A 13,576-nucleotide genomic window follows, 5' to 3' on the forward strand; every position below is an offset into this window, starting at 1 on the left:
CGACGCATGCAAGCACGCACGTGCGCGCACGCGCGCGCACACACACACACACACCTGTATATTGTGTCGGTAGGGTGCATACTGATAGTACCAGCTGATATATTGGCTGATACCATCAATATACAGGACACCGTCAATGCGACTGGTATCATCCATGAACAATGGCTGCATCTATTGACATGAAACAGCATGATACAGGGCGATATGACCCCATATTGTTGGTGATCAATGCGATATGCTGGAACCCATTTTGAAGCCATGTTTACATTCTTAAATGCTGTTGAAATTAATTAGTCTTGCACATCTCTATACATTGTTATCAAATCTGGTCAAGCTGCCAAGTCTGGTCGTCTATGTTTCAAGAACAAGCAATTTGGCTTAAAGCTTGTTTGCACTTCTTTCCTTTTCAATAAGTATCCACCTGAGTAATGGAGAGGAGTTCAATCTGCATTGCAGATTCGCACTAGTTTTGCTTCAAATCAAAATAGGCAATTGTTTAGATATGGTGGGCATAGGCCACATCTTGATTTAGCAGTGGATACCATTTCTACACACTATTGATTTAGCAGCGGACATTAGAGTTACTCTACTTTGGCCTAAGTTCAGTGCATTTGGTTTTGTTTTATGGAATTCTAGTATAAATTTACCAAGTTAAAGCATTGACTGGTATGGTTGGACCCTACCATTTGTGCTGTATATAAAGATCTTGTGATTTTATCAATGATAAACTTGGCAAGCTTTTCACCTTCCACGAGTTCTGTATGGATGACATACCCTGCTGATGGTAGATGTGATTTCCTTGCCCTTAACTCGTACAAGGTATTCATGCTTGGATGCTACTGTTGTTTTTGCAGAACCAGGATGTTGAGGATGTTCATTATGTTCCAAATCAATCATTCCAAGTTGGTGCAAGAACATCCTCAGAGCAGCAAAGAACGGGTTCCTATGGAGCTTCCATTGGAGTTTCTCCTGGCCACCAGAATACCCACCATCAGCGATCTGCACACCTAAGAGTTCCTCAAACCATCAGCCAACCTGCAAATGTGGTTCAACAATTTTCTCGTTTCCCTTCAATGCATGTTCAGCCGTCAGCTCAAGGTGTCGTTGGTCTGGCAGCGGCAGGCACAACGGACCACCACACTCGACTTATGATTCCTCACCACCCCTCGCAGATGGCAAGGCCTACTGGAGTGACATCTCAACTGCAGACTGCTAGATCAGCTTCTTCTTACACAGCTCCCGATGGTTTCAGACTATCCTTTGGGGAGCATAGACGGAATTTGGGTAGTGGGACACAATCAATTCCTATTGCTGAGAGTTTCCCGGAAATGCCATCAGAGCAGAACTGGCGGCCTACAGGACGGATGAGGGGGAGCCTTGCTGGAAGGGCTTATTCTGCAGCTCTCAGCCAATTCATGGTTCAGCCAACCAACCCTGTACAAGCCAGGGCACCCATCACCACAATGGCCGCCATCAGTTCAGAGCAACTGCAGGTGCATATTTCCAACAGCATCCATGCCAATGGACAGTCCCAGGCATACTCAACAGTTGGTCCTGCAGACAGGTCTGGGAGCTCGAGCATCCTACCTGAGCAATCATCGATGCTTTAATTAAATTCACATGCTATCGGGGGTAGGACCGCATCAGAACCTATTGACAAGATAAAAGTATCGTCCTTCACAATCATACATGTAAATACTATGACCATTTTTGTATCCCAAGGTCATTAATTTTTGTAAAGAGTTTTCCAGGGCTGTTGGATGGTATGTGAGATTATGAACTGGAGAAGATAAAATGGCTATTTTTTGTTGTTGTTGTACGGATTGGGTTCTGAATTAGCGACGTTGAGGTGCAGATGGTTTCCTGTGTTTTTGGTTAGGCGTTTGTTTTAAATGATTATTGGGATTGGTTAGTGGTATCTGTAAATGAAGTGCCACCAGAGAAGGCAACTACAGGGGCTTTTAACAAATATCAAAATATTGCCACGAAAGTAATTTTCATTCTTGTGTTTCCTTTGCTTGCTTTTGCTGAATTCCAAGAAACGTCCTTGAGCCATTTTCGTCTCATGTGATCTGGAGTAGTTAAGGGCATCCAGTCAGTTTGGATTTTGGGTTATGCTCTGATATGAATGGGTCTGGATTGGTATGCATGCAATGTAAATGCACATGACTCCGCATACGAGGCAACTCCATCAAAACATTAATGCCTATTAACTCCTACCCCAGACGGTATGACCCAAATGTCAGTCCTCTTTTACTACACTGTTTCCTATGGTGAGGCCCACTTGATTTTTTTATTAATGTGATGTTCCGGATCAAACTTGATGGACGGGTATCTCCTCCTGGAAGTCATCCATCCACTCGATCTCTATATTAATGCCTGATAAATGTGTCACTGGATCCCTCCTGTATCAGACAGCAAGACCCAAATATCGGACCTCTTTTACTACACCATTTCCTATGGTAAGGCCCACTTAAGTTTTGGGTCAGTGTGATGTTCTGGATCAAGCTTGATGGACGAGGTGGATCTTCTCTAGATGAAATCATCCATCCACGTTAGCTAATAGTCATGCCCTTGGTCATGAATTTTGGTCTCCTTGGATAATTGTGTTTTGGTCATTTAAATGCATTCCATTTGATTAGTGCATAAAAGAAAGTCTTATAGATTTTTTATTATATAATTGTAATAAGATGAAGAATAGGTAATGACTGAGATTATATTCTAATTGTGGGTTTTTTTTATCGCAATTTTCCTTTAGAATTTTGTGGTATAGTTGTAACTAGACAAATAATAGGTGGATAATTGTAATTACACTAATAATTATAGGTGTCTGACTGTAATCTTCCCAATACATAAGTTAATGGACGCTACAGCTTCAAATTTCTGGTCAATTAATGTAATTTACTAATTTAGATTTTGAGTGAATCTCATGGGAAAAAACAAAAGGGTTTTTAGTTAGCCAGCACAACTGATTTCAGGACATTTTCAAAATGGTGGAGATCCATCCTTCTCGCTGTTCTATTGTACACATGTAACGACTGTCCGGACCATCCAAATTGTGGGTACATTCTAGATGGAGCATAAATCTGAAAACGTGGTAGCCATCAAATGGATAGCTAAAGATTTTTTATTTTTATTTTTTTTAATTATAAAAAAAATGGTCACTATTAGATGCTCAGCATGATTATTGTGTCATACTCCAGTGCCAGTCACCAATTTGGATGTTATGGATTTCCATACAGCTGTTGAAAGTCTGTGTGAAAGAGTTGCCCCCCAGGATTCAACAGTCTATACAATATGGGACCTCCACAAAGCCGAGGATGAATGGTGCAGGTCCAACGGTTCACCTAACTACTACCGGAGCATATGGGTCTAATCACTCCTTTGATTATATATATATATATATATATATATATATATATATAGCCTTGGATTATGATATATGGCTTAGATCATTTAAGGGACAAACTAGATGGATAATATTAATCTCTCTATTCTCTCTATATTCTCGTTGTCTTTTGGTTTAAAGTTGAATTAATAATTTAATTTCAAACGATAGAGAGAAAAACAGATTTTTTTTTTTTTAAGGAAAAAAAAAAAAGAATCTAAACCTCATGGGATTCAGCCACTGCTGATTGCCCACAAGTGGGGGCCACGGGCCTATGTACAACAGCTGTGTCGTTTGTAGGGTAGATGAGTCCATCACCGTGCTTTTTAAAAACGTTATGAACTGCTGTAAGAGTTTAAATCCTGATTTCAGCGATTTTTAGCAAAAGCAACCAAGCACGAGAGATTCAACGTCCTAGTTCAAGACACACCGTTTTTGTGCCAACTCAACCATCTGGGGTTCGGCCTTTACAGTGGCGTAATTGCTTACCTTGCAAAGGAAGTGATGGTGATAGAAGTGCTTATATATGATATATGAGTAACAGATATTCTTTTTTATTTTATTTTATTTATACATCAACTCCACATTAGGTGGGTCACAAACACAACAGGAAAGCACAAAATTAAAATCTTGAAAGATATTGCATCTGCTTCAATAGAGGGCTTAAGCTCTCCATGAGTTTCTCACATGGATGGTTGTGAACTCCCTCGTACGTTGTGACTACGATGCCTGTGTCCTTGGATAGCCGTTGCACCTGTTTCTTCACGTTGCATGTGTGATGTGTGCACCGGTAGTAACTTCTTCATATTTTATATAGAAAACAAACAGAAAAGAAGGGAGGGGAAAAGGATCAATCTTGGTACGTAGCAATTATTCCGAGATATATATATATATATATATATATATATATATATATATATATATATATATATATATATATATATATATATATATATATAAGGTTAAGATAAGCTAAAAGAGAAGCTCAAGCGCTGAGGGATGTTTTTCGTGAGAGAGATGAATCTCTCAAGGGAGATAACGGGGCTGCCTCTTTTTGGACAGACTTGAGTTGGGATCCATCAAATGTAAATATGGCCTGATTTTTTTATTTTTTATTTTTCTAGGATGATAGGCATCAGTGAGAGATTGTATAGCAGTCTTTAGGGTTAAGTTGGGTTAGGTTCGTGCCCTACCCTCCTTCTAGGTGTAAGTTTGTTTAAGATCAATTAAATGCAGAGAGAAAGAGATGCATATGTGCATAAATCTCAAAGTGATTTATTTATTTTACTTCTAATCGAATAGTACGTTCCTAGCGAGAGAGTAGCCTAATGCTTAACACGAAGATGTACACTTACGCGGGTTTACGCATCGTGAAATGATGCTGGCTAAATACTAGACAATGTGTATATATCTTCAAGGTTGAAGATTTGACTGAAGATTTCAAATCAATTCCTCACCACTTTCTGCGCCCATTCCATGACAAGAATAGAGGGATTCGGATTTTCTACCACAATCATGTAATAAAATGCTCCAAGCCCAACGTGCTATCTGTCTGAAATTGCTCCAAGCCCAACGTGCCATCTGTCTGAAATCCTCTCGGTCCATCAGTTGAACCGACTCATGATAGGACGTATCAAACAATTTAAGAAGATCCAAAATGCAAGTAGGCTAAAAAAAAAAACAAAAAAAGTAGGGATGGGGAGGCCAACCGTCAAAACCCTCTTGATCCCCACCATGATGTTTATATACGACATCAAACCCATTCATAAGGTGATCCCCTTAGGATGAAGGCAAAGTACAAATTGAAGCCTGATCCAAAACTTCAGTGGGCATCATGACGGTTTCAATGATGGGAATCCACGTCCATACTCTTTCCTTTATTCTGGCCTAGTTGAGTTTTGGATCCGTTTGATTTTTTATTCCATTCCCATGTGCTGGCTCAACTGATGGACGGAGTGGATGTCATCGTATATGAGAGAGGGCCCGAGCTCCATTCACTAAGTTTTGTCGGCCCGATCGAGATTACTCGTCAGGCTGACAACCGATCCCATGGGACTGAGAGTTACTGGATATTCTGGCGTTGCGTATGATGCTGGATACGCATGCACTTATAAATAGTAGGGCTGAAAGTCGGGCGGGTTCAACCTGACCGACCCGACATTGGGTTGGGCTCGGGCAGGTTGTACCGGGTTTGGTGTCGAGCTTGGGCTATATAAGCACCAACCCGATAAAGGTTGGGTCGGGCTTGGGTTGAGGTCTCGGGTTGCCCAATCCAACCCGAACCCGATCAATATGTAAGTTATAAATTGTAATTGAGTGTGGATCATTTGTGTTAAAGGCATAGGAAATTTCAATGCCCTTGGATCTCATTGGTCCACGCCATTTCCAATGATTCAAGCTAACAAGATATGCCAGATTTCTCTCTCTCAAATAGATTGCGTACTACATAACACGACCTTTAAAGGAGTAGTCCTAAATTTTAGCTTGTTTGTTTAGAAAAAATAAAGTTTTTTACCATAAATAACTACATATATAGTTAATAAAATTATAAGTAAAAAAATAAGTAGTGTATTTAAATATAATAGACTAATGTAATAATGAAAATATTAGCATGTATCTGCCCGACCAACCTGCCCAACCCAACCAAGCCTGCTTGGGTAGGGCTTAGGTTGAGAATTTCCAACCCAATGTTGGGTTGGGTTGGGCCCAGGTTGAGAATTTCCAACCCGATGTTGGGTTGGGTTGGGTTGGGTTAGGGTTGAGATATAGGAACCTTGGGTTAGGCTAGGGTTGAGCACCAATCTGACCCAACCCGCCTGACTTTCAGCCCTAATAAATAGAATACATGGCCTAGATTGAATAAAATTAAACCGACTATATAGTATAACCTGCTGTCTGCAAGTTAAAGACCTAGAATCAGATTGGTTAAATAATCGTTACTTCTGATTAAGGACACATGTTTGTTGAAAAAAGACCCTCTCTCTCTCTCATATATATATATATATATATATATATATATATATATATATATGAATTTATGTATTTATGTATGTATGTATGTATGTAGAGGCATGCTCACATGCCTACATGCGCACTTTTGCACACGTGTCATGGGCCTAAAATTTGAATGGTCCATGTGACGTGGCACCCCGTGAAACCCCAGGGGACCAATTTTCACGCTGATCCAAAACTCTAGTGGGCCATAGCAACGAGAGATGCAAACCAATAGATGAAACTATTTTCTTTTGCCATCACCTACTAAAGTTTTGGATCAGGTAAAAGTTGGGCCCTATAAGTTCATAGAGTACTGCATCATGTGGATCATTTAAATTTTGAGCTCACACTACTATGATGAGTTCTGATCATGATCATATATGTGTGTGTGTGTGTGTGTGTGTGTGTGTGTGTGTGTGTGGAATGCTTACCAACACACCAGTTCTCGCGGGTTCTCATGAGAACTTTTTGAGAACTTATTTCTATAATATGAGCTCAAAATCTGAATCGTCCACCTGATGCACCACCCCATGAAACCCCTAGCGCACCCCAACTTTTACCCTGATCTAAAACTTTGGTGGGCCATGATGAAAGAGGGAGGAAATAAAGGGAGGAAACTCTTTCATTTTTCCATGGCCCATTAGACTTTTGGATCAGGGTAAAAGTTGGGCCTAAGAGTTTCATGGGGTGCTACATTAGGTGGACAGCTCAGATTTTGGACTCATATCCTCGAAAATGAGTTCTCAAAAAGTTCTCACGAGCAGTCTTGTAAATATCCATACATCTCATAGAAATTTTCTAATGCATTCATTGTTTCGAGTATTAATGATATTCTCGATAATATTGCCGATATTATCAGTATTGGTAGCTCGGTGATATTGATAACATTGATAGCATCATAAATTCTAAATATCGCTGATATATTGCAAAGTACAATTAATGCATCGATATTGTTAATATATCACGCTATTTTGGACTATATAAATTTCAGATATTACTTATATTGCTGATTTATCAGTAATATTATCGATAATATTATCAATGTATTTATATGTAAAAAATCTATTTATTAATAAAAATCATTTTAAAATTTTGAAACAGGTGCATAGTTGTATGTATGTACGCGTGCATGGATGGTTGGATGGATAGGTCATGCACGTGTTTGTATGTATATATGTGCATGCATACATGGATGAATGATTGGATGCATGGATGGATGGATGGATGGATCCACCATTTTCCCCATGTTTTTTCAATGTTTTTCTAAGTCAGCCGTTCTATGCTTTAGACTCCGTTAAAGGAAAACTTATTATATATTCATCTTTTGTGCTATTATTTTATTCTTACATATATAAATATGTGCTTTGTTAGCATTTGCTAAAATATCATTGAGAAATTCCACTATTTTTCTCATGTTTCCCCCATGTTCTTTTGAGACAATATTACATACTTTTAGGCCTCCATAAAAGGAAAAATTATTGTTTTTTTCATTTAATTTTTAAATAAATAAATATGTGTATTTTAGCATATATTAAAAGTTTATTAAAAAAAATTCCACAATTTTCACATCTTTTCTCATTGTTTCTTTTAGTCAACGATATATTTTTAATTAAGTGTTAGCTATAAGATTGGTGATATAATTAATATATGCTTCTATATTCCCAGCCAACAATACATATAATGATATTGATAATACATCTAAATTAAAAACTATAATTTAGAAGGTTTAATTTGAGTTAAGTGTATTCCGTGTATGCAAATTTTTAGTTTCTATTTTTTGGACGCCTGCATATCATTCATCACAATTTGCCAGGGTATGAAAGGTTTTCTATGATGCATAGGCAATTGTACGAAGCTTGATACTCAGGTACTTAGATATTGTGCACGTAAGATACATTAACGCAGACTAAAGCGACAAATACAGTAAGATACATTAATTGTGGACCCTAATGTCTCTTAACTGTTGGGGCCCAATACCAGATTGTTATAATAAACCTAACCTCTGATTCATGGACATTTGTTGAAATAGGACAATTGGATATTTTCAAACTGTCCACTAAATGTCCAGTAATCTGCTAGTTAGGTGATTAAATGAGTATAATTCATGATACATCTAAAATGGGCACCATAATATGGACAATTTAATTTGATTTCTTATATGCCATGTATGCAATTTTTATATGCCATGTATGCAATTTTTATGTTTCTTGTGTCATTCATCACAATCTACCAGAGCATCAAAGGTTTTTCTTTGGGTCCGAGTGATTATCGTCTTGGATTCCTCGCTTGAGGGAAGGAAATTGGCGTTCTCTCTGGGGTTCTCCGGGCTAACTTAAGGAATGGCCACTAAGTGGGCCGAAGGAATTACGTTCCCCCATAAACCTTGAATATTAGCCCATGTTTTGTGAGGAAATCCATCTCTTTACCTCTTCGAATGATTTGCCCAACGATTTCGCTAACAGTGCGTGGATCACCATCTGGGCATTCTCTCCCATTGATTAATACAATATTTGTATGATTTTCTGGTGATACTCCCGCAGTGGAAGTCTCGTTTGGACGGCTAATATGAGATCCAGAAACGCCTGCTGTTGATAAAAAAAATTGGCTCAGTTGGCTCATTAGGTAGGTCATAGTTGTATGAGAATTTGGGGAGTTGGATAAAAATGAGAGTTTCACTGAAGTGTGACGAAAAGAAGATGAAGGTTGAGATGGTAAGGTCTGGTCTGGTCTGTGGGAATGGGATGAAACCGTAATACAAGGCAAGATGCGTTGGGAGTGTGACGGGGTAGGTGTGTTAGAGAGAGAGAGAGAGAGAGAGAGAGAGAGAGAGAGAGAGAGAGAGACCTGGGATATATGCTGTTCTTGACCGCTTTCTGGCCATACTTCCTCCACCGGTAGCCATCGTCGAGGATGTCATTGGGACTCCTTGTTTGAAATGCGAACCTTGGCCTAGTTGCCTTCTTCTTAGTCCTGCTCACCACCACCTTCCCCTTTTCATTCCTCTCCTGTTCTTCATCGTCCTCTTCCCCTCTCCTCACCGGCAGTGGATTTTGTTCCGCAAAGCCGCCTCCAAGTAGAGCCGCCCAGTCTAGATCAGAAGTGAGCAAGGGGCTGTCGAGGAGTTGTGAGGTTGACGCAGAGAATAAGCTACAAGTGGGTTCGTGGGGAGGAAGTGGGGTCGGTGCGTCTCCTTGCATGGTTTCTATTCCTAGCTAATGATTACAAGGACGGAGGAGTGGGAGAAGAAGTTGAATTTATTTCAAGAGGTAAAGGTTGTGGAAGGTGAAAAGAGGTTGAACTGAACAGTTAAGAGAGAGGTCTATATCCTCTTTTAAATATACGAATTTTTCTCTCTTCCAACACCCAAGCTCAGCAACCTAATTTTCACCTACTTTTGCTCAACAACCCGCCTGAACGGAAACGTGTGTAACATGTCTCCTTGTTACAAAATCCCTTTTTATTTTCCAAAACAAATTACTAAACCATATCATGTGGGGACGCACGCCGACTGTGTAATGAGGCGCTCACCATCCTTTACCGTGGGGGAAGACCTTGTGGGGCCCACCAAGAAGTGTATGTTTTATCCACCTTGTCCATCCGTTTTTCCGGCACGTGTTAGGGCATGAAACCAAAATTAGGCTCTCTTAAGTAACATGATGGGCTGAGTTACTTAGTGTTAACTTAAATATGTCAATGATATTATCCCAATATATCCCTTTCATTTATCTTAATTTACATTCTCATGACATTCATAGGATAATGTATAGAAAGTAAAATCTTCTTCCATTAGTAGTTCTAATATAAGCATAAACATAAAGTTCATAATCGAATAAATATATGTCCATTGTTATTCGTCCTACTGAGAGCATTATTACATCTTTAAAACGAAATCAAACTACTAAATAAAGTTACTCCTTAAGTTGCTTCGGCTTCATCATCAATCGTTTGTTGCCACGAGCCTTCATAAGGTTCATTTGGAGGTCCACTAACTATTACTGGATTATCTCCCTTCATCACCTATGGAGAAATGAGTTGCCATGGTTCAACTTAATAGGAATTGAAAACTACTGAAGGCTGTAGAAGGTTTTGGATTAAATTAATATTTGTGTTGACCCTTCATCCATGTTTGTGTGACCTTGTGAAAAGGTTGGATGATAAACAAACATCAATGTGGGCCCCGGAAAGGTTTCAACGGTGGATGCTATTATCTCTATTGTTTTCTATGGCATGGTCCACTTGAGCCTTGGATTATACTTCATTTTGGGGCTCATGCTCTAAAATGATTTGGCTAAATGAATGGACAGCTTGGATAAAACACATAAATCATAGTAGGCCTCAAAAAGTGTTCACACATGGAAAAAGAACGGTAGTTAGCATTGTTGTGAAAATATATGATTAAAAAATTGTGTGTGTGTCTATATATATATATATATATATATATATATGTTGAGAATAGTCTCATATCAGAAAGGAGATAAGAAAATCTTATATTTATATATAGGGTGTACAGTACCTTATTATTTGCTTGGCTCGGCTCGGGCTCAGACTCGGTGCGAGGGCATGGGCATGGGCATGTGAGGCAGTGTGAGTATAGAGGCGCACTTTACATATGCACATCGTGTAACAAATGGGTCGTTTCCTCACGAACAGGTGCGACAAAGGCTATGGGTCGGGTGACTGGAGGGTTGCGGGTAAGAGGTTTGAAAGAGACCAGTCCACCTTATATAGAGGTTGGAACTAGCTATTTAAGAATGGTATAATTACTCATGCAGTATAAAACTAGGCCATGCAAGATTTGTTGCAGGTGGTTAGCCTAACAGTCATAAAACAACTAGCATACAATTAGTTGTCCCATATGCATAATAGTTAGAAACAACCAAATAACGGCTAGTTTCTCACCAACACCCATAAACAATCTTATGAAGTTATGACCATAAACTAAAACGTTCAGCAATCCTAGCTTATATAAACAGTGCCTAGGTGTTTCATTGGAACATCACCAGTCACTCCAACCACTATCTCATACAACCCAACAAGAGCAGCTTAAGTGCTCTCTGATCAAGTCAGCGAGGTTCAATACGAACCTTAGCTAGCAAGTACCTGTGAAATAGACCAATGTAGTAGTCTAAGTTAGATATTTCATTTCTAATCCTCTACCTGATACGGGTTTTTCTTTACATTTTTCATCTGTCACCAAACTGTACGAAACCACATACAGGTTCATCATATACTAGAAGATATTTGTCTGCAACCTTCTAGCCATCTCAATTATTTTGAAAATGGGCTAATGATGCTTTTAAGAACGGCACGTGCTTAAGCCTGTCTTTAATATTTTCAATTTCTTTATTATTTTACGGAAATTATAAATCTGTAATTGCAATGCCATGTTAAAATAGTTCAGCCTCGCAATTCAATGCTAATGACGGCGAAGGCGCCTAGAATGGTGTGGATGGTGGTCTGCTGCTTCAGGAATTTGAAAAGAGCAGATGCGTCGGAGCAGAAAAGGTGTGCTCTTGGGAGAAGCTTGAAATCGTCTTGTTAAAAGATGAACCATAAGTATTTAACGTATGTACGGAGATTCCTTCGAAAGACTTTTGGCAGGAAGCTCTTGGGTGGAATGCTACGTGATACCTGTGAGACATCCCCACGCTAGCGGGTCCATCGCCATGCTTTTGAGACGCCCTCCATTCATCCGTTTTTTCCGCTCATTTTAGCATATGCAAAAGATAAAATAAGGCGTAACCAAAACTAGTTGGGTCACACGAGAGGAAAAAATATCAGGTTATAAGGTCATTCCTAGGATGAAGTGAAACACCAAAAAATTGGTTTGATACGAAACTTTCGAAGCCATATGAATGCTTCAACGGTGGACAATGAATCCCAACTTTTTACACTTGTGTGTCCCACTTAAGCTTCAAATCCGTCTCATTTTTGTTGGTATATCTTAAATTGATCAGTTGAAATGGATGGACGGGGAGGATTTCTCACAAACATTAAGGTGGTCCTCATCTAAGCATCACAGTGGACGACCTTGTCGTGAAAGGAGCATGAAATCCGCGCGTGAAAGGACACCGATTGCACCTTTCTCAGGAACTTCGTGCCATCAGAAGTTAGTGGGCCCACCGTGAAGTTTGTGAGAAATCCAACCCGTCCATCTGTTTTTCCAGATCATAAGGACATGATTCGAAATCTGAGGCATATCCAAGACTCAAGTGACCTGAACGAAAGGAAAATGTGGGTGGGAAAATGGACACCGTTGAAATTTCCATGGGTCCACCGTGATGTTAATATGCCGTCCGTACGGTTCATAAGTTCATTCCTACTGATTTGAGCTGAAATATTATAAATATCAGCCTCATACGATACTTCTCTGGCCCCACGAATTCCTGAACGGTGGACGTTCAAGCCTCACTGTTTCTGTCGTGCGGCCCAATTGAGTTCCGATCTGCTTCTTTTTTGAAATAATGTACTAACATAATCTGGGAAAAAGGATGAACAGTGTGGATTCCTTACAAACATCACAGTGGACCCGAGATTCCATCACAGGAATTGCAATATGCGTGCATGACTTAAAAGATACAGTCACGCTGGGTTGGATTTCCGGAAGGGAGAAATTTACCACTGTACGACCCATTTATGGCCCATTTACCCGCTTCAAGACACTCGACTTAGATTAAGCCCCAGCTGCACGGACGACTTGCCAAATTTACCACTGTACGACCCAGTTATAGCCGCAGCCATTGACTAATTCAATCAAGTGGCAGTACCGCCGATCCAGCCATAGTGCCGCCAGCCTCTGGACGTGCGGTAGTGCCGCCCATTTTTTTTTAAAAAAAAATTAGGTGGGTCCCATCGTCGGCCCCACATAAATTTGAATGGGCCCCACAATTAATGTTCATGATTTTGGTGGGCCCCATATTTACCTATGTACTTTTTTTTTTTTTTTTTTTACATGGATAACTTCATTCTACCTGCATTTTTCTCCAATACATATTTATATAAATATGTATATATAAGTATATAATTTTTTTTTTCTTTTTTCATTTCTTTTTTTATTAATTTAACAAGAATATCTTCTAAACCAAAATTAGTTACTTAATGTACCCTATATGATTTTGGGGTAGGAGAAGCTACTTTAGCCAACCAACCTGATTCCACCAGGTCGATGGTCGAAAATCCATTTCATTCACTTTG

The 13,576-nt window shown here is 39.4% G+C and overlaps 2 protein-coding genes across 6 annotated transcripts in view; one reads left to right on the forward strand and one right to left on the reverse strand.

Moving 5' to 3' along the window:
- LOC131241343 (E4 SUMO-protein ligase PIAL1-like) overlaps nucleotides 1–2,000 on the forward strand; it is a 45,892-nt gene extending 43,892 nt beyond the window's left edge. For all 5 annotated transcript variants that reach the window (XM_058240152.1, XM_058240154.1, XM_058240155.1 and 2 more), the window contains one exon: nucleotides 855–2,000. In XM_058240152.1, the coding sequence (XP_058096135.1) occupies nucleotides 855–1,610 (756 nt within the window). In that variant the 3' untranslated portion in view covers nucleotides 1,611–2,000. The remainder of the gene's footprint in view (nucleotides 1–854) is intronic.
- A 1,920-nt stretch (nucleotides 2,001–3,920) lies between these two features.
- On the reverse strand, nucleotides 3,921–9,725 carry LOC131241344 (probable WRKY transcription factor 43). Its single transcript, XM_058240159.1, has 2 exons — nucleotides 9,227–9,725; nucleotides 3,921–4,188 (listed from the first exon to the last, which is right to left on the reverse strand). Exons 1-2 carry the CDS (start codon nucleotides 9,577–9,579, stop codon nucleotides 4,011–4,013), a joined length of 531 nt encoding a protein of 176 aa, XP_058096142.1. The 5' UTR covers nucleotides 9,580–9,725; the 3' UTR covers nucleotides 3,921–4,010.
- Between the last annotated feature and the right edge of the window lie 3,851 nt (nucleotides 9,726–13,576).

Source organism: Magnolia sinica, chromosome 3 (genome assembly GCF_029962835.1).
Source record: "Magnolia sinica isolate HGM2019 chromosome 3, MsV1, whole genome shotgun sequence".
In the NCBI taxonomy this organism is placed as follows: Eukaryota; Viridiplantae; Streptophyta; class Magnoliopsida; order Magnoliales; family Magnoliaceae; genus Magnolia; species Magnolia sinica.